The sequence below is a fragment of the Astatotilapia calliptera genome, chromosome 9, assembly GCF_964374335.1.
Source record: "Astatotilapia calliptera chromosome 9, fAstCal68.1, whole genome shotgun sequence".
NCBI lineage: Eukaryota > Metazoa > Chordata > Actinopteri > Cichliformes > Cichlidae > Astatotilapia > Astatotilapia calliptera.
In genome coordinates this window covers 19843997-19870900 of record NC_137430.1, presented here as the reverse complement: position 1 = coordinate 19870900, position 26904 = coordinate 19843997, and the positions used below count along the sequence as shown (strand labels likewise).

At 40.8% G+C, this 26904-nt stretch overlaps 1 protein-coding gene across 2 annotated transcripts in view; it reads right to left on the bottom strand.

The window, feature by feature from the left end:
* Window positions 1-26904, bottom strand: part of oxsr1b (oxidative stress responsive kinase 1b) — a 43969-nt gene that overhangs the window by 14695 nt on the left and 2370 nt on the right. For both annotated transcript variants that reach the window (XM_080306020.1, XM_026179642.2), the window contains exons 2-4: window positions 20196-20308; window positions 13925-14033; window positions 7133-7274 (exon numbers count right to left, since the gene is read on the bottom strand). In XM_080306020.1, coding sequence (XP_080162146.1) covers window positions 7133-7274; window positions 13925-14033; window positions 20196-20308 — 364 coding nt within the window. The remainder of the gene's footprint in view (window positions 1-7132; window positions 7275-13924; window positions 14034-20195; window positions 20309-26904) is intronic.

Here is a 26904-nt window from a genome sequence, read left to right as displayed (position 1 = left end):
TGCGAAGACAAGACAAGAATTTGTATATGAAACGAACATTTCTCACACAGCTGTCACATCAAAAATGCAAAGACATTTAAAGTCTGAATAATTTGAGTATTGAGGAATTCTTTCAGTTCAAAAGCACTTACAATTTGTAGGAGGCATCATCAAGCAACTAGCTCTTATAATTTTAGCACCATTTCTTTTGTTGAGAGACTTCATTACAGACACAGTCTGTGGTTAATTTGTTCATCCCTGCTCAGCCTCCCCTGGTGGCGATAAGAGGATTCAGCAGGGACGGCTGCCTGACTGCCTGTCTGCCACACAGAACGAATACTGCCACCTCACCAGCCAGACACAGAGTTGTCATAGCAACAGAGATAATGACGAAGGGTCAAGCGAAAGGCGAGGATATAAAAAAAATAAATAAAAATAAATAAAGGATAGCAGCAGTGTCACTGAGGACCACAGCTAGTGCTCTGTGCTGTCCAGCCTCTCAGGAAATCAATGTACATTTTAACACTGTAACACTAAAAGCTCACAGAATGCCAAGTACAGATTACTACACCCGAAAGATTTGCTTTCCAGAAATCACCCCAAGACTGCACTTTAAATTGCATCGGCAAGCAGACAAACGATTCAAAGGAGACAGAATCGGAGTCACGGAGCAGTTTATGTTGCTACCAGATGGAGGCAGTGCAGTAAAAAGCCTGGAAATCGAATGCTGTAGGATCCAGCCTGCAAACTAAAATGCATCTGAATGAATGTAAAAATAGAATAGGCTTCAGAGCACAGTGTTTGAGATGAGAATGACACAGCTTCCAAGAAACAAAGGCTCTCTTCACCACTTAATTAGGAATATAATTCAATCCAGAAAGACTGTAAAAGAACAAGCCAAATACCAAATATGTGTAGGGGAAAATGCTGCAGAGAGAAATGTGGTGTTTGCACAGATTCTTATGATTCTTGATGAAAGATAGTCAGACAAGACGAGTGCTGAAGCACGTTTACACCTTTAGATTTTCCGATTTGTCCAGAGGTTCCAGTTTATCAAAAACTACTCAAGGAACTAGAGAAGGCAGTTTGGCTTCAGGCCTTTTCTCCTGCAGCTACAAGCTCAGTGCACAGTTTTACCCAAGAAAGCATGCATAAGGGAGCCAAGAGTTTGTAGGCCACGCTTTAGATTTTTGGTTCAAATGCTGATGAATACTTGAGTGTAGAGGCCACTTTCAGTGAGAGTGCTTCACTGAAAACACCACACAGCCAAAAGATGTTGTAGTGACAGGGAGTGGGTAAATGCTGAGTACCAGAGGGAAGGAAGGCAGCGAACGTGACAATATTAGGACATTAGGAATGTTAAAGATGGGGATCCCTACTTCAGGGCTAAATGACTTTATGGATTAAACAGCTCTCGAGAAGCAGGCTGGGATACTAAGCATGCTGGTTGCACCAATGTCTTCTCTAAGCTACAGCTGAGGCAGAAAGAGCTGATTGTGCTCAATACTTTAATGTGAATTTATATCTAGGGGAGCCCAATTATGTAACAGTCACTGTAGGGACACAGATGCAGAGGAACAGAAAGGGTGGATGAGAAGTGAACATGACAGCGTTTGCTACTGGCTTTGAGACAGACTGTTAGAAATGTCTTCTGTCATACAAGTGTCTGAGCTCGTGGTTCTCCAGCTTGTCCCGCTGTCACTTCGCCGCCCTGACATAACAGCTCGGTGACATCAGGTCACAGTATCTCATAGTTCCCCGCACTTGTTACTTTTTCTTAGACGACCATTTTTACTTCAGAAATTAGGATAGGAATATTTTACGTCTGATAGTTAGATGTTGCTATTTAAAACAGGACTGGAAAGGTGGTGCTGAGTGGACCAACTAAGCTAAAAGGAAGGTTTGGAGGTATCCTCAGATTACCTCTCCTCATTTGCACAGTCACCGTCTTTCTCTGAAGGTCCAGTCGTGTCTTTTCATGCTTGTGATTCAGCATTTATTCTAGCCATCTTAGTAGGTTCTTTTTAGTATTAAAGTCTAAGCCTAAGAGTGTACAGCCAGTAGTTTGGGCACAATAGTCTTCTGAGCAAAATACAAACACTGGTAAGCTAACATGTTCACAGCTACAAGTCAAATATGTTGGTGCTAGCAATGCTGACTGTTGCATTGGCATGCTACATTTGCTAATCTGAGTTAAAAAACAGACTACAGCTAAAGCAGACAGGACTGACCTAAGAAGCAAAACAGAGGTGTTTAGTTCAAAAACTATATTTGAATTAGATTACATTTTTACTTGTACTTCCTTATATTAAAATAAGGTGGGTTTTTAAGCAGTTTTTTTTTTTTTTAAATGGTTCTTTCCACGTGACATTAAATTATATGTAGCCATTAACGTCGCCTAACTGTTTTGACATTTCACTGGACATTAAAATTTCAACCTGCTGGAGGCAACAAGGGAAAAAAGTTATCAGGATTCAAAATTGGAGGATTGGAAAATTTTAAAGAAGTACTTGAGGGCCGCAAGAAGTTGCAATCTGAGTCATTATGTCCCAGTGAATCAAACTCGTCTGCATTGTGTCTCTTTACAACAGGGGACTCGACTCAATAAAACCAGGTGGCAACCAGTTATTACATAAAAACAAGGGCAACCATGCCTTGCCATGCAATGTCATTTTGCAGAATTTTTGAATTTGTCTTAAATCTGTGAGGTTCTGGTTGAATGTAAGGAGTTAATGTGGATTTCTCTGCATGCAGACAACAACAAATTTGCAATTTATCATAGTTAATCACAAACAGATTGCATGTAATTTCCCAATTTCAACACATTCAACTGCAAATTAAGAGCAGATTGAGTCAGTGTTAGTGCCAGTTTATCGCAGTATTGATGCACCAAAGTCACTTTGAAGACAACAACTGACCGTTACTGATCGCAGACCTGGTCCCTGTCTTCAAAGCAACAATTTCAAAAGGCAAGGAGACTGCACGTTTATTACACATGATTGCAATAATTTAGCTCTCCAACCACTAACCACTGTTTTTCCTTGTGTGACTGTAATATTATACAGCTGCTTAGGTATTTCAAACAGGGGAAAAAATGAAACAAAAAAAACACTGTTGATGTATTGATACCAATGGACAAATACTCTTTGTTTCTCAAAACAGCTTCTTTTCAAGGTACATCAGTCCTAACTTTAATGCTTCTTTTATAAAGAAACCGTAATGTTAGCAATGATTCTCTCATGTCCTCAGAGTGACTTCAGCATCTACATTTCCATATATGACATCATCATCACCACTGCAGTCGTGACATGCTCCTGTTCAGCGTGTTGAAATTGACCGAAAACAAATAATCCCTCGAAAATAATTTTGTATGAGGATTTTCACTTATAACACGCTCTGCTGTGAAAGAAAAACACGTGAAGCTCTCCATCATTCACAAAGCGTGATGAAGACGATCTAATTGAACCTCCTGCATTCATTCAGGAACTGTGTAGGCTGTGGTTCACTGCAGTAGATTGTGATGCTCTGAGAAAAGGGGCTGCAGAGTGTGGCCAGTCATTAAGATTCACAGGAAAGGAAAAGGAGGAGGAGGAGGAGAGAGGAGCTGGTGACACAATGCACCATGCAAGTTCAAAGAAATACTGGAGCAGATATGGGGTGGGGGGAGTAAATTTAAAGAGAAAAAAAAATGAACTCTTAGAGTTATCGAGACATATGTTCAGTAGAGTGTTTCGCCCCCTTATATGCAGTGTAACCAAATTCTAAAATGTTTCCAGAATTTAAAAGGTGTTATCTGAGCAAAAGATACTAAATGGTGAACAAGATACATGTGGTGTTTTCACATTTATGACCTGCTGAAATTATAGCCGGGCAATAGTCAGGTGGGAACAGCCATGGTATGAAACTGTCAAGAAGATTTATCATTCTCATCTGGCAGACTGTGCACCTTGCATCTCCACCAGGTCACCTCCTATGACATTACATCCCGGTGCCAGGCACACAGTGGCCCTAACAGGGCAGTAAAAAGAAGGTTTATTAGGTGCCTTGTGGGTCTTCTGCAGATTTTTCCATCCTCCCCTCTTTCCAGAATACCATCATCCCAACAAAATGATTTTTCTTCTGCATCCACTTTAATTGCCGTTTCCATATCCCTGAATTTCACATTGTATTTGAAATCAAACCAGAGACCACCATGACTTAATCATACCCAAACCACGCAGTGAGTCATTCGCTCGGCAAAGCCCTCTCATGTACCTCATTAGTGAAGTTTAAGAGATGCGTAACACCAAGAGCTCACCACAACAGTAAGATCGCTGCTGCCCAGGAGGCTTTAGCTACTGAACTCCAACAAATCAACTTGGAAAAAAGTCAAGCACAAGTTTTATTCTTCTCTTATGTGTTTGGTGACTGAATGCTGTTAAAATTAGAGGACAAGTGTCACCTTTGAATCAGGGACTTTTCAGACTGCTGTGAATGAGAAGGTGAAGCAATTCACCGTCTTGTGATAAATGTCTCCGCTTCAGCCCACAGCTCAGGTCGTAAGACTCTAATTGCTTTCCTGCAGTCCTGGCCTGCATGGAACGTATCATGTGACACTTTCTGTTTTCCCCTCCTGTCTCATAAAGCCTCAGCCCCTTGACTCTTTCCTCACCCCTGCCCCGAGGCACCGACTCATATGATCCAGCTTACACGGGGTGAAAACAGGGCCGTATGTGGATATTTACATCAGCAAGCGCTCGTCAACTCGTCACCCTTTACTCTCTTCACGTCAAGAACTTTCAACGCTGGAGTTACGTTACATTTTCATTCTCACAAATCACACCTTGCAGTCCAGGGCTGGAGTGACGTGGAGGATTAACGATCTAGTCGCGATTCTATATTGTCTCCTTCCAACAGACACCAGTAAAAAAGGCAAAAACATTTTCCCCTCTCTGGCACTGACTGATAACCCTGTCAGATTATGCTGAAAGTTGACACTTGCATCCTGCAGCAGAGGCACCGCTGCGGTGGAGTTTTCTTTTAATTAACACATTAATTTAAACAGTGTTTATTGTAAGTCCTTTTACCTCCATCTGTAGTTTCTATATGACAGAGTATTTTTCTAATTAGCAGCTTAATGAGCTGATGATATCATTGTCTATTAGTTCAGCTACACAGCTGTTGACAATACATTCCTCATCCGAGCTCATGGTCGAACAAGCCTCTCTCCGTTTCTCATTGGCATTCTACTCTGATTACTGCTGAGCACTTATCCATGGCAAAAAGCTATGCATTATTTACGCACGTAGCCTGACCAAGGCTAAGCGAATGCCGGTGGGAGAACAGAGGAGTGTGAATAAGTGAGCAATGAATATTACATACGTAGGAAATATTATGGTGGCTTAGAGTTCATTATAACAGCCTGAGTGCAGGGACTTAGCTAGGTCTTGAACTGGCTTAAAGGGGAGCTTTTGGTATTTCCTGTGGCATGCAAATCTGTCATTGACACATTTAACTTGCATATTCATAGAGAAACTCTTTATCATCATTAGCCTGTGAAAGCTGTGAGTCTGCTTTCAGATGCTTTTCAGCACCTATTAAAAACACAGTGATTACGCCTTCACAGTTTTTAAACTAAGATGATACATCTAAATTGAACAGACTGATTTTCATTCACAATCATTCTTAAGTGGTAAGCCACAAAGCAATCATTGCTGCTTCCCCCCCCATTTGTTGCATCCCACTGGTGAAGTATTGCCACGTCACAATATACATAACAATGACCCTGACCTTCAGAAGTGAATGTGTCCATTACTAGTGCGCAGTCAAATGCCTCATCTGATGACTAATCTGATACAAACCACTAACATATCATTTTCTTAAAACAAAATCAAGCAAGTTCAAAATGATTCTTTATCTTAAAGCACTGGACCTTATTGTAGCATATCTGTTTATCCTGTGGGAAAGAAACCATTTCAACTCATATGCCATACTTAGAAAACTTTCTCCTGATTGGCTGCCCCTCAAAACAGAAGGTTCAACCAGCAGGTGGCTGCAACCTTTAACAAACTATTTAATCAATGTAGATATAAATATATTTTTTATATTTATATCTGTATTTATATCAGTTGGTGGCTATTAATTTAACTATTTGAGTATGAGCCACTGGAATCTGTAGCATGTGTCATTTTCATGGCAGTGTCCGATTTACAAAGGCTGGAGCTGGGCAAGCTGTGATGTCACCAGCTTTTTCTGGTTCTTTATTCATGCCCCTTGTGGATAAACCTCTGGTCTTTGATGGAAGATCGATGGGAAGACTAGCATGCTCTGAGATCAGTTACCATCTGCGTGTTTATGGAAACAGAACTAGCATTTGCAAGTTTAAGTTTTCTCTTCCTAGCTACCTCAGACAGTGCAGTGTACAAAGACTCTGAACAGCCCATTAGCTTGGAAATCCATGATGATGGAGAAGGGGCATAAACTTGTGCCACTTGTGGTTTAAAAAACAAAAACAAAGCACGAGGATAGCAGGCTCTAGCAATATTGTTATATTATGAGAAATGACTTCATTGAGTTCAATTACCAGATTTGCACAACCTTAATTTTTTTTTATTAATATTTTAACCCCCTTAATCATCTCACACAAAATTCAGCTATGGCTGTTTAAAATTTTATTAATATACTTTAAGTCAAAGTTTAGGCCTGTTTTTTTATTACGTTTGTTTTTCTGTTTCTTTAAGAAACTTAAACCAGAACAGCTCTACTACACATGTGTGATTGATATAGTCCATTATAAAAACCTTTAATGAGCCCAGTAAGAGCAGCCATTACCATGGCTTTTAAGGAAAGACGTCTGAGCTTGATTTATGTATTCATTAATATTAAGGACTAATAATTAAATCTGCATGTCAAAAACATAAAGTTTTGGTGGCCTACCATAAATTTATACAGGAATCTCTTCTATGCAAACAGCATGATGTGATTTAATGTTGCAGTTACACACATATTCACACATATGCTTCAATACAAATACAAACTGCCCAGCATAAAAACATAATGTCCTAGGGTAGCAAAGCAGGCATATTATTAGCATGACACTATTAGCGACAGAGGAGAGAATATCAGGGGCTGCGTTTCTGCTCAATAAACCCTCAAGCACAACAGGCCTGGTTACCTGTGGATCTGTCCGTTCTTGTGTAGGTACTCCAGGCCCTCAAGAACATCTCTCAACACTGTGGCTATGCTGGCCTCATCCAGGACGCCGGTCTTGTGCTCCCCTCGTGAGATGATATGCTTGATCACATCCAGCACTGAGCCTGGAAAGCAAAAACATTGCAACTCTTCATTTTACTTTACTGCTAACAATCAGTTTTCAACAATGTTCAGACTGGTCAGAAAAATCGTTTCTCGTTGTAAATGATGATCCAGAGTCACCGCAGGCCAGCGTGTACCATTTGTTAAGTCTACTCCAAACCAAATCCTTTTTATGAAAACACATACTTCCTCATGGATTGGCAGACATTCAGTCAAGATAACTCAAAGTATAATCTTACATTGTTTGGACAAATTAGATTTTGGGGTACACAAGGATCTTTCTCCCGGCTCCAGTAAAACTGATTTAATTAAAGGAAAAAACAAATCATTCAGCTTTGTTAAAATAGAGCACTTTAACCATAAACAGCTCCATGACCTTTTAATTTGGCAATGGCAAAACAAACAATAGATGGGGAAATGGAGGGAGACTGGAACAAGCCAGAACATTAATAACCAAAGGGTAAGCCCAACCTTTAGAAGAATCCCTACTGTGCTAGGATTTTTAAGATCAAATAAGAAAACAGCAGCTACGCTTGAATTTCTGATGAAAGTGTAAAGTATCACATTATAACTTTAACTATTTATTGCCATAGCACAGTCATACTTTGTACAACAGTACAACTAAATACGGCCCCACATTGGTGCTGGAAAAAAGGCCAGCAAATCACAATAAGTAAACACCATATGTACAGCATGTGCAGAAAATATGCAGAGAATATTTTCAGAGATGCAAGTAATTACAGAACATTTCAAGATCAATTTCAGCACAGCTCAGTGATTTGAGTCTTGATTATTGATCTTATATGAAAGGGGACAAAACTAAGCACAACCTGACGTGAATGCGTTGGAAATGGATCAAAATCCACATGGGGGGGGGGATATGTCATCATTTGAGGGTACGAGTCAAACAGTTGTTTTTGTCTTCAGTGAATGGAGAACCAGAGTAGCTGTGTTAACTGACCTGCCCTGATTAGAGCAAAAAAGACAGGTCACTGTGTCTCCAACTGCTTTGCTCCTGTTACATAAAAGAGTGCTATAACTGACTGCTGTCAGTATACAAGCTCCTTTGTGCAGCTTTCCACAAAATAAAAAAAGAAAAAACACACAAAAAAAACCAAATACCTCTCTGAAAAGAGGTCGAGTTATTTGCATTCTGTGTGACAGAAAATTGGGCGACACTGGTGAGTGGTAACAAAGCAGAGAAGCGAAAAGAAAGCCACTTGCCTGACAACCTTTATTGTGCTGCAGCGAGACACAAACGTCACACAGCCACACTGTGCATCTGTCCCTGCAACTCTAAAACAGAAGCTGGAAAAAGGTCCCTTTAAGGTCTGGCGACGGCTCATGACAATTCCAGGTTAAATTGATTGTGTTTTAACAAACAATGCCAGACTAGAGGTGCAAAGATATTTATTTGCTCAATCATTTCAGGATGTCTTCGCCTGCGGCACTTAGTCGAGCACTCGCTGCATTACCCCAGAGGAGCCGAGGATGATGGGCCACCTGAGACTAGACAGTGTTATTACAGAGTCGTACACACAGCGAGACAGAAAGGCAGAGGAAGAGGGGAGCGAGGGAGAGGCGATGAGTTCAACGGGTTTATCGCGCAGTGACGGTGCAAAGCAGAAAATGTGATTCAGCGCTGAGGGAATGAAACAACGAAAATTCAAGGAAGAAAAACACATGAGGATCAGCAGGAAATGCATCCTAGATGTGTGTTTGAGTGTGAAATAATAGGTGTGTACGTGAGCATGTGAAGGAGTGAACTGGGAGAGTAAAAGAAGAGTGCAGCTTCTCTGATGTGACGGCTCTTTGAAGCTCATTGAGAAAAGGCAGCCGGTTTGATTTTTTCTCCCCTCCTTCGTAGATAGTTTCCTTCCTCTCGCAGAGCTTCTGCTCAGTCTGTTTTCCATCTCCATATGTGAAATGGCTCGATGGAGGAGAGAAGGAAAGAGGTGACAGCTGACAATGAGGGAAGCTTTGCGGAAAAGGAGGCTAGGTGAACAGAGCCAAATCCAAATCAGGGGTTATGTAGTCCAAATGAGCTAGCAGATGAATAATAGGATGATTATGAAGCTAATGTGGCAGACCTTACAGGCTTTTTACGCAAGAGAATTTGAAAAGTCATGACTCCACTTGATCTTTATACTATTAAATAAAAGCATCACTTTATTATAAGGCAATGTAGTATTTCACTTTCTTGCCAAGAGGTAGATTAAAAGATCATTACTAAAAGTCTTTATTTCAGAACACACACCGACCAGAACCTCTAAAGTCCACTAACAGGGCTGTTGAGGCTCAGTAGGTAGAGTGGGAGGGTCTACCAATCCAAAGGATCAATTCCCCAGTCTGCTTGTTGAAGTATTCCTGGGCAAGCTGGTTACCCCCTGTGCGAATGTGTGTGCAAATGTTAGACAAAGCACTTAAGTATTTAAAAAAGCACTTGTATGAGGATGAGTGCATTTGATTGGGCTGTAGTAAAAAAGTGCTTTGAGTGCAGTTACAGTAGAAAAGCAATTTATAAGTAGCGGTCCATTTACTTCAGCTGATCTAATTTATTTGTTAAAGATGTCAAATATCAATAATCTCCTATGGTACCTGATGGTTTTTTACAGAGGAAAGAAAAACCACCACATACATTCAAAACAATACTTGACAGGTGGTTGGATGATTGTACAAGTTCTCTATCACTCCATACAGTGGGCTAACTTTAAACTGATCGGTCGCAAGGGCCTCGAGCACCGTCTGTGCGACTGTCTGCGCTGATCGCATCTCTTTAGGCAACTGTTGCTGTTTTTGTAAAGAAAACTTGCACCTTAAAAAAGATTCTTGCAGGAAAGCACGTTCACAGAACTGCTTGGCAAGTGACTGGACAAACCAGCTATTATATCTCACTTATAACATGCTCAGAGCTGCATGTTTCAGGTGTTGGCCAGTAGTTTCTCATGGAACACTGCTTGGTGAGTAACTGACTGCTTGGCTACAAGTGAATAGCTTGAAATCTGGAGAGATTGATTCTCTTGTGATTGTGATCTCATGAATTGTGCAAGAATCCCACTGCCTGGCAAGGCTGCTGACAAGTCTCTTTTAAACTAAAGTGGCCCGAGGAAAAGGTCCCGCAAGTGCAAACACACACAGCATGATGCAGGCTTTGGAGGATTACTAAATGCCAGCCTTGTCAGCCTCTTTCAGATTCATCTGATTGAACTCTTCATGCCTCATTAGGTTGTTTTAGCAAACTGACAATGACTGACAGGTTAACAGTCCAAAGGTTCATTCTGCATGGGAAAGACACCTGATAGGTTAGAAATCCAGAGGACGAGTTCTTACAAATCACATGGAATAAATTAAGCCTTCACAGTGGAGTGCACTGTGGAGAATATAAACACTGCAAAAATAATTATTTCAATTACATTCATGCACATTTTTAGTGACTAAGCGGCAGCACTTTTCCATTTCTCTGCTTTATCTATGAACGTCACCTTTGAAGAGTATTCTTATGATCAGAGCAGGAACTTAGAGATCTAGAGAGGATGAGAGAGTAAAAAAGGGGGAGGAGGGGTATGGGGAAGTGAGAGCTGTTGCCAACTGTGCTAAAGGCCAATGGGGAATGCCAAGTAAAGTTGGAGGAAGAAAGTGACGACAGCATATGGGAGGGGTTGCAGCAAGGCAAGGGTGGTGTAAAAATATGGTTACTGGTTCAGACTGAAAGAAGCCTGTCAGAAACTTTTAATAAGATGCAAAATTTTAGGAGGGTTGGATTTCATAGTCTTCTCTACGTGAACCTGGAGACGCCTCGAAAAGCTCCCCATCAGCTTTTAGCAGCAGCTGAGGACCACACTACGATCTGAGAAATCCACCGGCTCCGAACTCGGCAGAGCTTTTTCATGTGCTAAATTCAATCATATCTGCTGTCAGCCGGGCTCTACTTTGGGTGGCAGTGCATTGAGCTCAGCAGCAGCGCAGGTACAGTTGGCCGGGAAAAGTTGCCGTTTGATCTGGAAACGCATTCCTTTTCTTGCTTTGGCACGACTCACTCCATCCCTGTGGGTTTCCGAAGATGTATCTTCGTTGAGAGTTGAGTCAGTGACAGCTTAAGCGACGCTGTAATGAAACAGTCCTTCACATGTCACATTCAGAACAGGAATTTCCTGAAAAACTATGCCTGCAGCGCACCTACTTTGAAACTCAACTCTGCAAGTTAAGCCTTGAATGGGAGAGTCAGATAAGAGATCCGTCCTGTGTTAGGGTTAGACCTCAAATACATTAAAGGGAACATTAAATCTACAACACTGTGGCACATATACTAAAGAAGCATCATCACCAACTTACTACTTATCAAAAGGTGGCTAACAGCGTGCCACTCTTATCCCAGTAGCACATGCTAGTCCTCAGGCGTGTTGCCAGTTAGGAGTAGAAAACCCCTAAATGGCACTTGAACATGCCAAGTCAGACACTTGGCATTCAAAAGGTTCTAAAGGTTTCTAAGAACTGACTTCAATTTACAAACTACTTTTAGTGATCTAATTTTTTCTGCTTCTGTGCTCGTTGGCTTTTACATTCTCCAAATCACCGTCTATGATCTCGACGACTTACTGAGATTAGTGTCTACTTCAACAGGTCTCTTATAGTTTCCAGTACCCTTTTCCCATACACAGATTTTCCAAAGGCATTCAGTCCCAGATGTTCTGCATTTTCATTTTCACCTACCTAAGAGACACACATGAATAAAGTTAAGCTAACCAGCTAGGCCCAGCTCTTTCTGGTTTAAGTTATTGCCTTATTGGCCAAGCTCCTATCAAAGAGGTCCTCAATATTATTCAGCTGCTTGTTCAGACAGCATCCTCTCCTGTAGTCAGACAAACTTTAGTGTCTGTTAATGTGGTCGGGCACTAGTACGGACAGCCAGGCAGCACTAATCAGAAACTGCACAGGTGGAGAACTGGTTCATGGGCTCTGCTGCCTGACGCTGCAGAGAACAAAAACTATAATCACCACCTGCAGTCCAAGAAGGGGACCGTGGAGTTTGTCAGCAGGATAAGAGACTCACTTGAGAGGCTGATTACATTTGTCTGTATTATCAGTCTCACACCATTATAATTCTAACTGTAAGATAGTTAAAGTAACCAAGTTATTCCATAGCTAAAAGTACCCTCAGTTTAGAGTTCCTTTTGTGTTAGTCAACATAAGCAATAGTCAGAAATCATCTTATTCTTAATGTTATAGTTTCAGAAAACATAAATTATGTCTGAAAGTGTGAATAGGTGCTGCAGTATGTAAAACAACATTTTTCTCTACTAGCAATGACACCTGACGAACTTGACTTTTTAGCCAAAAACTGTTTAAAATGTCTTTAAAAAAATATCCAAAACATGTCCAGTGTTTATCTAACCGATTGTTGAGCTGTCATCAGTCTTCCAGAAGCATAAGAAAGAAATCAGGGTGGAGCTGTAGGGTGGAGGGTTTCTTACGCTCCATCAAGCCACAGCAGCTGCAGACAGAAGCTTGCCTTCCTCTGGGCTGGTATGCTCTGCCTGTGGAGTGATGGTCTATAAACTCGACCTCATTTCAGGTCCGTCTCCATGGCAGACGTCGCCATGGCCATCATTTAATTACTCTGCACAATAAAACCCAACATCAAGGCCTTCTGTTAAACTGGGATAAGGGGAACGAGAGAGCCCATCTTGAGTGGTGTCTGCTCCTGCTGTGAAGCTGGCCGTTTGCTTAAGCGTCGCTTGGCGGGCACAGTGCTCTGGGCACAGCTGCAAGACGGCTGCCAAGGGACTCCTGACTCGAGTATCTGAGTGCGCCAAGCACGCCACCTGGGCACTATCCGTTACAGTGGGACGCTGTTTACACAGGGGGACTGGAGTACCAAGGGAGTGTAAATGTTTAGTATGTTAGTGTGTTTGTGTACATTTGTGCTTGAACAGCTAAGTGTTTGAGATGGAAAGCAGGTTGAAGAGGCAGATGAGTGGTCTCTGCATCACTGTAAACAAATCACCATCACTCTCATTACTCTCATAGATGACAAAAGTTTGGCAGAAAACACATTTCTCTGGATGCCTTTTCTGTCTCTGCAAGGTCCAAGGTAAAATCTCGACTACCTCACAGCCCTGATGGAAAAGCCCAAATACATGTTGTTGATGAAATTAAACCTGAACAATATAATCAGTTCCAGATGTAACAGTTGTATTCTGAGGTTTTCTTCTTCCATGGTGGCCTCCTCTTCACGCTCCTCTCACTAGTTAATTGCAGCACTGCCACATGGATGCCATGACGCCAGCCTGTGGGTTGTTATTACCTCTGCTCTGTCATTAGCTCCAGCACTGTACTGAATTAAAGCCCGGAAAGAACTGCAGCTCACAGGGGACACAATGAGGATCAGTGTTGTCACATTCCCCACAATCACAGTTAACATCACCGACAGCAAGAAGCCCAGCTTTCCTAACACTCACACTCTTGCCAAAGAATTGTGGACCCCGATAACATAACTTAAGTGGGCAGGACAAACAAATGGATCCTTTGCATCTTCCTCTCAGACAGTAATTTCTTTCTAGAACAAGATTACATATAATTGCCCGAGGGGAATCAAAATATTTAAATTGATAGGTGTTGACAGATTATAAATAAGGGGGGGAGCATCACTTACCGCCACTGAGCAGCTTCATAACCAGCCACAGCTCATCCTTTACCACAAAGGAGGTGTAATAAGACACAATGTTGGGGTGGTGGCACTGGCTCATGGCCTGAATCTCTTTCTGTTAAAGGAAGAAAAATGAAATATATGTTAATCTGCTAACACACACACACACACACACTTCATTAAAATGGCTTGAAATTTTCAGAGCCAAAAGGTTCTATACCGATGATTTGAAGAGCAAGAAAAACATTTTTAGAGCTCTTAACAGAGTTGTCGGCTCTAAGATGAGCTATCATAAGACTCAATACATCTTACTTGTGATTTCATCTCAAAAACAAAACCAAAACAAATAGAGCCTAATAGCTAATTATAATAACTTCACTTCATCCAAAAAGGATGAGAAAAGCTTGAACAGTCACGACAAATACATTGATGCTGCTGCTATTCTTTCAATTTAGCGTGATCCTTAAAATTTTAATGATGTCAGTATTCACAAGAGACACAGGCACAGTCAGTGTAATGCACATCCCTGCAAAGATTAAAAACAAAAGACAACGCAGTCTGTACTCAGCCTTTTATACAGCTTTAAAGCTGTGTGTGTGTGTGTGTGTGTGTGTGTGTGTGTGTGTGTGTGTGTGTGTGTGTGTGTGTGTGTGTGTGTGTGTGTGTGTGTGTGTGTGTGTGTGTAAAGAAGGGAGCTGAGGTAATGCTGGCACAGAGGTCTAATCCATCACTTCAGCACCAGTCCCAAATTCATTCGAGGACAGACAAGCTTCCTCAGAGGAATAAAATCTGTCCGACTTTGCGGGTGGAACCACTGATTCACGCAGGTTTTGAAGGCTCGGCAAGTGAATGAACCTGTAGCTGCAGAGCCACCGCAACTTATTTCTTATTAACCACTCGAGCAGAAGAGTGTCAGGAGACCACCAACCACTTTTAAAATCCTTTTAGTTTTAAGTTAAATAGTGCCAAAATGATCAGCTGCCAGTTGTTCATCTGTTGATATCGGCTTTCACAACAGCTGATAAAGGCAAGAGAAACACCATTCAACCCTGGTATGAGTGTTGAGTAAATAATAAAAATTACAAAAAGTTTGGTTTGTGTCCAAAAAAGAAATAAAAAGAAATTTAAGCATTTTATATTATATTATATTTTTAATTTGGTTGGTTTATCAAGCGACAGCTCAAACCTTTGCTAAAGTTTCTGTACTGTGTGCAAAATGGAAGACAACCCTCAGTTTTAACTTAATATTATAGTCTTTGAGTATTACAAAGTTAAAGCCCATCATTAAAGCAGAGGTTTGTGACACGGCTTGATAATAAAGTAAGTAAGTAAAATAATTCCGTTGTTGTGTGCAAACAGAAATAATGTATGCTTTCTGCAGAACGCTGAATAGCCACGTTGAAGGAAAAAAAAAACCCTTGGTGATTGGCTAATAATTTTGATTCAGAATAGACACCATTTCATCTGAACATATAGTATAAACAAGTATAAACATATTATTAGTATAAATATACTGTTGATACAAAAGGTGCAAACAACGTTTTAAGATGATTTGGGGTTTTATCAAAAATTACGACATTAGGGTATTGGGTTGATAGGTTGCTCCCCCCCTCGTAAGGTGCTTAAAGGAGAAGCCTTAACACTCAAGCTAAGGTATCAATCAATAGATGCCTGTGAGCCAAAGAGTAAGCAATCAAAGTCAAATATTCAATCAGCATAAATGCTTAGCTACACAATGTGCATTAGCAGCAGCAAGCATCTGCTGCAGAGTCATCACTATTGACTCTGGGTCCTTCAGTTAGTGCCTAAGAATTGCTGGGGTTGGTGAGCGATGCCGTGTTGTCCTTAGAAGTCAAAAAGAGGGTTAAGAAGGTGAAGTGACATAATAATAAGGGAGTCTACAGGCGTGCATCAAAGTGACTGGACCACAAAAATTATGTTATGTTTAAATGCACACAGAGTGTAAAGGGTAGTAGTACCCAAGTTTCCCAGAAAATAAATAAATAAACAAGGAAAAAAGACACTGAGAAACCTCACAGATGTTTTGAGTTTACTAACCAACAGGTGAGCCCACATACCCACACTTGGCTTCTTAAACTAAGTTATATTTGATCATCAAGCAGCTGAATAAATTTAAGTCTGTCAATGAAAGTGAACCATGCGAGTCGTCTTCCCCATCAGGGTGAGACAGGCTCTCCCTCCCTCTTCTTTGCTCTGTGGACCAGGCAGGGTAACCCCAGCAGAGAAAAACAATGAGATAACAGGGGATATATGGTACTCGGGCAGTTGGCAGTTCTCATCTTTTCCAGCAGACGATGTGAGAAAGGGAGACTCTTTGTTGTGAGGATTAGGTGGCTGTAAACCCATTCTGCAGCAATGATCCTGGAAATGCTCTCATGACACAAAACACAATTTTTATATTTTTAACTGTGCAACCTTCAATACTTGATGCTCACTCGTTGTGTTTTGTCTTAAAAGTAGTTCAAGTATCTTCCAAATACTTTACCTGCATAAACTACAATGTCCTTGACTTTGTACTTTATGCAACAGGTGAAATTCTTCTTCAATCCTCTTAATAAAAGGAACTTGGTCAAAACATTAAACCTAAATTGAGCAGTGTAGTCACTGTGCTAACCATTAACTGTTGTCAGACATTTTTTTTGATAGACCTCATTGTCATCCACATGTTCTATATGCTTTCTGTTGAGGGATTACTGAAGCTGAAATCATAAAAATTGCAAAACTACTTCCTCCAACCAGTCTTTCCCCTGGCCTTTGTTGGGTGTTACGATGACTTCATGCCAGCGCATAGAGCCGTTTCATTCAGTGCATCTAACCTGCAAAGCACACAGCTGACACACCTCTGCACAACAAATAAGTTCACCTGGACCAGATTACAATTATAATTTTAATATCTAAGCCATTGAAGAAATTAGAAGAAGCACCTTCGGTATCCTAAATAGGACAAAATGTCGAATCAACTACACTAATGACCATCTGTGTGATATTCATAAGCTGCATGAGTATGTACATTAGCTTATATGTAATAAATGATTCATCTCCTCAGAGACCCCTCACTTCCTGGCTTAATGCTACTGACAGAATCCTGGTGCCACTGCAAAAACTGTCATCTTTACTGTCATTGTTTGATTGGCTACTGTTCACGGGTTGGGTAGCGTTATGCTTAAATGATTACAGTTAAACAAAAAGCTCAGGGTCAGAGCTTGGGCAGCACAGCGGCATGTCTTGGTAAAATGTGGGCGGGGAAAAAATAAATAGCGTTTTGTGTATATATGTGTATGAAACATCCAGAGAGGCAGCAGAGGACAGAAGCTGCAGGCTTGTAAATGACACCAAAACACACTTAGTCACTCTGTTTTTATTACATAATTATTTTGGTACAAACATTAACCTGGTAGTGTGGCACTGTGTTGGGATTTACTCACTTAACAGAAAATTCGCCTGCATTTGTCCTTAATTTTGAACACGACATGCGCTCTTCAACACTACAGAAAGATTATATCATGACAACAACAAAAATTCTCATATTTCAGGTTTGTTTTTCCTTTTAAAATCTTTCAATAAGAGACTGCCCGGGGTCTTTCCCTGACTCACAATGGGCCTCCGGGAGGTACAACTGCTCTGCATGTAGTTAAGGTTATCTTACACCCACTGGCTACTTCATTACCTCGGCCATATTGACATGATAGCATCACACTGTTGCTGTAGACTTCTTGGCTACAGAGCCATGATGTGAATCTCCTGTTCCACCACATCCCAAAGGTGCTCTGCTGCACTGAGGTCTGGTGACTGCAGAGGCCATTTGAATACAGTGAACTCACTGCCATGTTCAAGAAAACAGTTTGAGATTATTTGAGCTTATCCTGTGGCACATTAGCACACTTGATGCAGCCATCAGAAAGTGGGTACACAAAGTATACCCACAAAGGCTTGGACATAGTTAGCTATAACACTTCTATTGATCACCAGGGTGGTCTTCTCCTGCTACAGCCCATTTCCAAGGTTTGCCATGTGTTGTGTTCAGAGATGCGCTGCTGCATACCTTGGTTGTAACAAGTGGTTATTCAAGTTGCTGCCGCCTTCCTATCAGGTCAAAGCAGAGTTGCATTGCTCTGAGTGGCTGATTACATATTTGCATTAACATGCAGTTGAACAGAGATCTTTTAAAGTGGCCAGTGAGTGCAAGTCTGCGTACTTTCCTGATATTTGTTAAACAAAAATGTATTTAATTCTTAATTAAATTAAGTCCAACTTGGCTAAAACAGTTTAATTTCAATACTGGTGATTTTCCTTTGACGGAAGAATAAAACTGCTGCTCTCCTTAACTGAAATTATACTGTTTATATATAGAGCAATAATAGCAGCGGTTGCCAATTACACATCATTTTTCTAAACCACGAGTGGGTAAAATAGGGAAGCAAAGATGCTCTTTAAAATGACCTTGTGACACAAGTGATGCAACATGAAAGGAAGTGACACCGACCTCGTCTCTCCATCTTGTGATGGGTCTAAAAATTTGCAATGACGCCAGGCTGATCACCAGCTTGTGCCTTCGAAATAAGTTTACATTTTCCAGGAAACAGAGTACCACTTCACGCCACTTAGATTTTCTCTATATAAGGAATGATCTATTCAGTATCTGCAGTATCCGATGGCCTTGAAACGGAGCAAAAAATAAATGAGCTATTGTCCCCAACTGAATACAGTGGTGGCTCACAAACTGGTGCCACAGAAACACACTGATGGCAGACACACAGAGAAGCCACTATAGAAGCAATGTTTACGTCATTATCAGCGACTCTGGACCTTACACACACGCACATTCACTGTGACTCGATGTCACTACAGCGTGCACACACAACTACTGCAAATCTAAGGCAAAATATACCAAAAATCAGTCTTTGTCATCTAGTTCTCAGAAATGGTTCAATTTAGACTGCTTGTTGTCAGAAATACCAATTTTTAATTTTTGGAATTTATATTTTTTAACACCTCTAAAATATCGATCACAGGTCGTAATGAGCAAAACAGAGTTTAAACATCTTTAAAAGCTGAAAACTCATCCACGCAGCATAAAATCAGCTACTACCTCAACAGGAAGACGTTCATCTCTTTAAAAGCAGTAACAATTATAAACTTCAGGGCCTTCTACATCTAGAGTGTAAAGGAAGAATTTCAAACGCTTGTTGCATCCTAATTTAAAGCAGCTCTTTCACAGAGTAAATCCTTTAACTGGGCACCCAGCTGGATGTGGAGCTAGGGGAGAAACTGTAGGCAGGAAATCCGATCTTGCTGTATTCCATGTGACTGCCTGCTCCGAGAATCCGGGAGCAACACTCCCCTGATTCATCCTCCAGAATTTCGAGGGCTAGCAGGGGGATAGGATCCTTTTCAGGTTGTATTGCAAGTGAGCTAACAGCAATCTCTTATCGTGATCTTCTATGCACACATATAGGTTTACACAATATTCATTTCCCACAGGTTTTTTTCCCCCCACAGAGTCTTGGATGAGTAGCAGAGCAGACTTCTGGTCTATACATCAGCTCATTTATCACCTGAAAGACCTGAAATCTGGAGTGTGTGTGCACGCTCTGTAAAAACATTACTGACAGTTAATACACAGTTTGGCCTAGATTGTGTCCAAGCCAAGTAGTGTGCTATTAAAAAGCCCTGCTTTGAAATAGGAGAACTGTCAGCAAACCATCTTCCTGTTATGAAGTGGGAAACAAAGGTAAAAAGAAGACAAATACATAAGCTGCGTGAGAAACTTCTTTTCATCAACAAAGCCAGAACAGGAGCCACGAGCAAGAATCCTATTTTTTTTCCTCCCCCCTCTCTGCAGAGGAACTTCATTAATCACTCTACCTTTCCCGTTAAAATCTGAACCACAAGTCATAAAGCAAATGTTCAGAGCGGCAGCAAACGATTGTATTGAAGGCTCCAATACAGCCCTGAGGAAGATGTCCCGTGGTGGTCTAATAGTTTCCTGGCAGTATAAGTGGAGTCCTCCTTCAGAGAACAATCAGAATAGTGTTTGAAGTGACAGGGATGATTGGAGGAGGGCTCGGAGAAAACGAGTAATGAAAAGCAGAGGTGGAACTAACTCCATCCACATGTACAGATCACAGAGACAAAGCCCTAAATGAAATCTTGTGCTGTAAGGGAGTAGCTGGCCTTTGATCACACATGAAAGGTAACAAGGTCACAAAAATGTTCAGTCTGACATACATTTAATTAGCAGTGTCATGTGTCTTACCAGGAGTTCGTCCATGCTGGTCTGGCACTTCTCCAGGTTGATGCGTTTAATAGCCACCTTCTCCTTGCGTGGTATACAGTAGGCTGCTTGAACCACAGCTGTGGCCCCACTCCCTGAAACGCACAAGAAAACAAGTTATTAATACCTTGATCGGTCATTCTTTCAAAGGTGGGTCATAGTTCATCTCCCCGGCAATGTTTTTCAGCCTCTCCCGACGGATGGTGGCGTTTTCCAAAAGTTATATGTGCCCTGAAAACTTCCAACAGAAGACATCAAAGAGAAATCCTAATCACCGTTTGATACACATCAGCCATCTCCTTTTTATTTTAAGCTCCTTCCAGATGTCTGAACTCTTTACCCCGACTCTAACGGTGATTCAAGCCACTCAGTGGAGGAAACTGTCCTATAGTAACTTTTATTTGGGATTTCATTGGTTTTGTGATTGATTTGTTTTTGTTTTTCTGTTATTGCTTCCTCAATGCACTGTCATACACAGGTTTTGATGTCTTTATCTTCTGTGTTAAGCACATAGAGTTTATATGTAATGAAATAACCGATATATATATATCCATGACAGAGCCTTCACCGCCTGAGGACGAACCAAAAATGTGGCTCCATCACTCCATTAGACTCGCTGCCTCTGATTTTCAGTCCAGTTCTTATGTAATTTGGCAAACCTCAGCCTTTTCTCCATTACATTTCCTTAATAATGGCTTCTTGACTTCCACCCATCCACTGAGACCATTTCTGATGAGGCTTTTAATGCTGTTTTATGCTCGTCAAACTGTTATCTTTGGCATTTTTTCATAGATTAACTAAAGAAATAAGCCGTTTTTGTGACAGGCTGCTAGTAACAAAGCGTCTAAAGATAGTTTAAATTGGTTCTTGGTGAAGTTGTCCGTTACGTGTAAACACTGGTTAATCCTTTGAGTTAGGTGACTTTTTAATGGTTAAATTACTCACAGTAGAGTATTAATTATCTTTATCATTTATTTATTGTTTTTATATAAAGTATAAAGATATAAAGACTGGACCGAAAATGAACTACTGCTGAAGACCACTTTGAAAACTACAAGAAAATCTGGTTCCTTGGAAGCAAAATAAAAAGAAATAGAACGGTGGCTCAAGCCTTTTGCACAGCACATCCAAAATTCACGGCTACCACAGGATAATAAACATAACTTTTATCTGTTACCTCAAATTCCTTCAGAGTTCAAGAAGGTTAAACCGTGTTATACTCCGACATGTCATCCAAATTCTCTTTGGTACGGCTTAACTGTTTTTTTCATCAATTATGAATCCGCTCATGCAGATCCTCTCTCATGAAGCAGGCTTGATCGGAGCCAGTGACTGCTTGACCTTACATATCCTTAAGAGCTTCATCCCTGACAAGTCCCTTTTTTTCCTCTCCCTCTTTTTTTTTTTTAACATTGCTCTATTACTGAAGTGAAAAACCAGGGCTTACAGAGCAGAAACTCTAGCTGGCAATACACAACATTTTCAGTGTAATGCATACGTTAAACCCTTAAATCTGTTTAGCCTACTACTAATCTGATGCACAATAAAACAAAAAATGTAGATTGCAATCTGAATAAAGTTTATGGCAAATTAAACACAAGTGGGTGATCATTATCTTGAATAACATGATACTTTAGGACTAAAAGCATGTAAATGTTCCCCTGTATAGTGCGCAGTAATTTCACTGCCCCCTCACTGCTCTCATTTAGCACCAAGCACGCGCAAACAAGGTTGCTTCCACAAGATCTCTCGTGTATAAGTGACGCCTGCCAATGCAAGTAGCACATTCTCCTCTTGCAACAGGCTTTGGTAAGTGAAGGAGTTAGTGGTGAGTTGGCCCACTCCCCCAGTATGCTTTTTCTAACCTCTAGTGCCCTCATATTAAGCTATGCCCAAATATTAACAAAGTCCTCATTGTTTGGAGTTTTCATTGAGACTGTTGTTTATAGAAGTTTAAAAAGGGGGCATATTACAGGAAAAAACCCAACTCTTTTCAAATTAAAAACTAATGCTCTCCCTAATGACATGACAGACATGAAGTTAACATAATCCAGCTGTTTTTGTTCAAGATATCTGCGTATTTTCAAGCTCTGTACAGGATAAAATGGCAAAATCTGTGTATCCCAATTTATCCTGTACAAGTTTCTGTCATAATTAATGTATCTGCCTTCTTCAAACCAACAACGCAAGGTGGAGCAAAGGATGTGGTGACTGAAAAGGACAAAAGAAAAAAGCGATTCCAGCTGATGACTACTTATCAAATTATTGCAACTCCAATAAAATGTTCCCATCAAATGTTAATCTGTTACCTGCAAACATTAGAAAGTTACAATATATGTTTTCTCTGTATTTTAAACAACAGTGGCACAGAGGAAATATTGCTAACTAAAAGTGCTTGTCCTCTCCCCACCTCTTTCGCTGCCACCCCTCCATCCCTCTACAGCAGTGCTCACTGATCTTGAATACACAAAATATGAAATCCTACTTCCTACAGGGTGGGTGCGATCTATTAATTGTAACCTCTTCATAATGTGCGGTTGTCCTTGCACAACTCTGCACCGTCCAAGTAATCATGGATCACTCCACCGTTGAACGCTGTAGGGGTGGCTGAACAGTGCTGTAAATGTATCCTCCAGCCCCTCCCGACCCCTCCACTCCCTGCACCAATACCAAACAAACCTCTGGAGGCTGGCCAGTGATGGGAGTTCAGCCCCTGGCAGAACCACAGAGAGACAGTTTCCCTGTACACAGTGGAGTGTAAATTCCTCCACACAAACAAATAGTGAGTCGTCAGGGGTGGCTGGACAGGCTGGAGAGCATGTGTGTGGAGAGCATGGAAAAGAGGAAGGCTGTTGGGTAAACAGCAGGCGCGGTCAAAGGGTACCAAGAGCCACCAGGACATGTAGTCCAATTTATCAGCTGCTATTTGCAACTCCCCCACCTTAGCACAAAGTTTCACAGAGCAGGCGTGTGTCTGCTACGTGTTCATTTAAAGGATTTTTAAATACCTCATCTTTTAGTTTCTAAAAAAACCCCCCATAAATTAAGTAAATATACTATGATGCACACAGAGGGAAATGCATTAGGTAAAAGCCAGCAAGCTAATAACAATTTGAGAAGAAGTCTGACCTTATTATGACTCACTGAATACAGCCAAGTCAAAAAAAGAAAAAATCCAGATCTTACAAAATAAGCCTCAGTCACATCACCGTCATTCTTACAGACAGCACATCATCACCAACCTTTCTCCCCGAATGAGAGAGAGCACACAAAAGAGCCATACTCACAAAAGGCAAGCACTGCAGTAGTGCCAGGGCTTTGAAGCATCTAATCTACTAAGCAGTCTGGCACAGATACAAAGGCTGCAGATATAAAGCAGTAGTTTTTCTTCTTCTTCTGTCCCCCCCCCCCCCCCTCTTTTTTTGTGCATTAATTAATAAATAAATGAATCAACTTTATTTACTGTCAAACCACATAAATGAAAACAAATACTTCAAAAGTTCTGGCTCAGATTTTTATTTTTTTTTTCTATTTCCAGCAGCACAACAACAACGACGACGACGACATTTTGCTTGTTCTGGAAGTTGATGGCAAAATTAAATTCATATATTAAGTTAATTCATTAGGCGAAATCAAATGAAGACGATCCAGCCGGCAGCTGAAAATGTGACATGTTGACATGGTGTTACGCTACCTTGGTTATTTCTATGCGTTTTCATACGCATATAGATTTAATAGAAATCAAGATTTTCAGGTGTTGTTTTTATCTTTTTGTCTGAACTGTAGCCAAAACATCTAAAGAAATGACTGTATGAACGCAGTTAGAGTGGGGATACTGCTTCCTGGTTTCCAGTAATTAAGATCTATAATTACCCAAGTGCTGAGTCAAGAGGAAGCATCCCTACAGATTTTGCATATACCAAAGGGTCCATTTACTGTCTGAAGCTGTCTGAGTCTTAATTACCATCAGAGGGAAGTTTAAGATCATTCATCACATTTAGTTTTAAAACACTGTATGTGCAACAACCCGCTTGCCTCCAAATAGCAAGTACAGCTGCATACAGCGTGAAAACAACTTGTGTAAGAGAAGCATCTTTGGAGAAGGAAAAAAAAGAAGAAGAAGAAAGTGTTTTCAGTAAGCATGTTTCCTCAAAACAAGTTGAGTTTGGCATGGCAGCATTATACTATAACCCTGTTATTTGTGAATGACACATCAAAGTTTATAGATTTTTTTTTTTTTGGGGCAACAGCATTTACCATTTGAGTCTAAATACTGTAATGAGGGTTTAATGAGAGCCAACATACAGATCATGGGGTCAGAATTTTTGTAGTTTTGCCACTAAACAAACAATGGCCAATTGAAAAGCAGACTTTCAGCTTTAATTCGAGGGGTTTTTACAAATGTTTTGTTTTAACTGTTTAGGAATTACACCCATTTATATATACAGTCCACCATTTTCAGAGGCACGACTAGTTTCGTGATTACCTGAGGCCCATTTCCTTAATATCTGAAGTGGATGCAAAGTGTTGAGTTTTATCTAATAGCCTTTCACTGCAATTTTAAATATGAAGCCCAAAGAGATGTCAATGTAAGTGAAGGAGGCCAGTCATTAGACTGAAAAATCATAATAAACTTATCAGACAGCAAAACCAGTGGCCAAGGCTTGAAAGAGCACAGAAGACAACTAAAGTGCATGATGACAGAATTATTTCCATGGTTAAGAAAAATAACTTCATAACGTCTAACAAAGTCAAGAACATGCTCAAGGAAGTAGGAGTAACATTGTCAAGGTCTAAATTCAAGTGATGGAATGTAAATACAGAGTGTTAAACAACAAGGTGCAAAGCACAGGTTACAGTCAAGGACAGATTAGACTTTGCCAGAAAACATCTTAAAGAGTTTGCACAGTCCTTAAAAAAGTCCAATTTAATCTTTGGACAGATGAAATGAAGGTTAACAATATAACTGGATGGGAAAAGTATCAAGAAGTAGAGAAACAGCTCACGATCTGAAGTATACCACATCATCTGTCAAACATAATGGAGGCAATGTTATGGCTCAGGCACGTATGGCTGGCAGTGGAACGGGTCGGTAGTGTTTATTGATGATGTGACTGCTCCCAGAAGCAGCAGGATGAATTGCGAAGCATACAGGGCGACATTCTCAGCTCAAATGCTGCAAAATCGATCAGAAAGCACTTCACAGTGCAAAAGCGACCCGAGAGTTTCTCAGGGTAAAGAAACGAGCACGAGCAGGTCAGTCGCCTGATTTCAACCCAACAGAGCACTCTGCTCAGTTGTTAAATATACAACTGAATGTGGAAAGACCAAAAAACAAGCAGCAACTGAGGAAACGCAGCATTGGATGCCGTCCATGGTTTTTAGCCTTTGGGCAGTGATTGACTGCAAAGGATTTTCATCCAAGTATTAAAAGCAATTTTTAAACATACAATTATGTTATTCTGTCCATGAAAGTGCAAAAAGTCAATTCAAAATGTTTTCCAGATGGATGATGTTTTTGTGGTTTCTTATTCTCACCTGTACCTATGCGTTCTCTGTATACAAGTGCAAAATAGCACTTGTATACAATACATCCTAAAACTCGATGACATACAAAATAATCCAGCTTGTATGCAAGAATACTTTATGTCACGAAATAAGGCCTGAGTCAATGTCTCCCCTTTTCAGCTGTGGCCTGCAATGTGACAGCGGCTCTCTCACCATATCTTTCCTGCTCTCACCAGGCCATTTCAGTGCCTGACGTCAGTTGTCTTTTATTACATTTCTTCTGCATACCTGGCTGACATTCCACAAGTTATTCAAAGGTACAACGAGAAATGTCACACATGACTAGAAACTGCACCGGTCCAGCACTTACAGCCTTTTAGTGCATATTCCTCTTCCATGTTCATCTTCCAGCTTGAACTACTTTAAAAACTAAATCTTAAAGCCTTAAAATGGCATTAAATTACAGATATCTTAGCCTGAGGTTGGATCCTGTTGTGGTATCTACTGAAGGTTTTTTTAAAGCCATCTAAGGGACAGAGCAAGCATTAGGGAGGAAACATGGTTGCTGGTGGATACAAACACTGGAAGCAGAAAGTTTCCAGTCTAGATTTGCCAACATGAATGATCCAAATTATGATCCAGGATCGGAGAGAGAGCTGTATTATTTTCCTATGGACCATGTCCAGTATGATCCAATCCTTAACAGAGGGAGAGAGTGGGTGTGAACCATGTAATCGCAAGTCCTCTTTCCCCAGGGAAGTTACAGAAAACAATAGCTTCGATGGGCACGCTGTGTATACAGAGCCATCCTCGACGCAGGAGCCTCTCAGCCGAGCAGAGAGCTGTGCAGCATCTCCATGAAAAGAGACCATTTATACAGTATCTATGCAACACTTTCTGCTAGGATGAGGACTAGAGGAGGGTTCAGAGGGGAGCCGGGCTTGCTCCTGCTCTTATCTGCAGTAGTAATTTAGCTCCACTAATGAATACCTGAGCGCTACAAACTAAAGAAAAGCCAAGCCAATTGGTCCGTCTATTGAAAGTCCATCAGCAGCGAAGAAGTCAGCGTCTATTTTATTAAATTAAAAAGAAAGTGAGATGAGGTTCTTAAAGAAAAAGGCCTGTGATTTTCCATTTTCAACCTTGTAATTGCAATAGCAAGTCGCTTTGGTTTTGTCTCAAA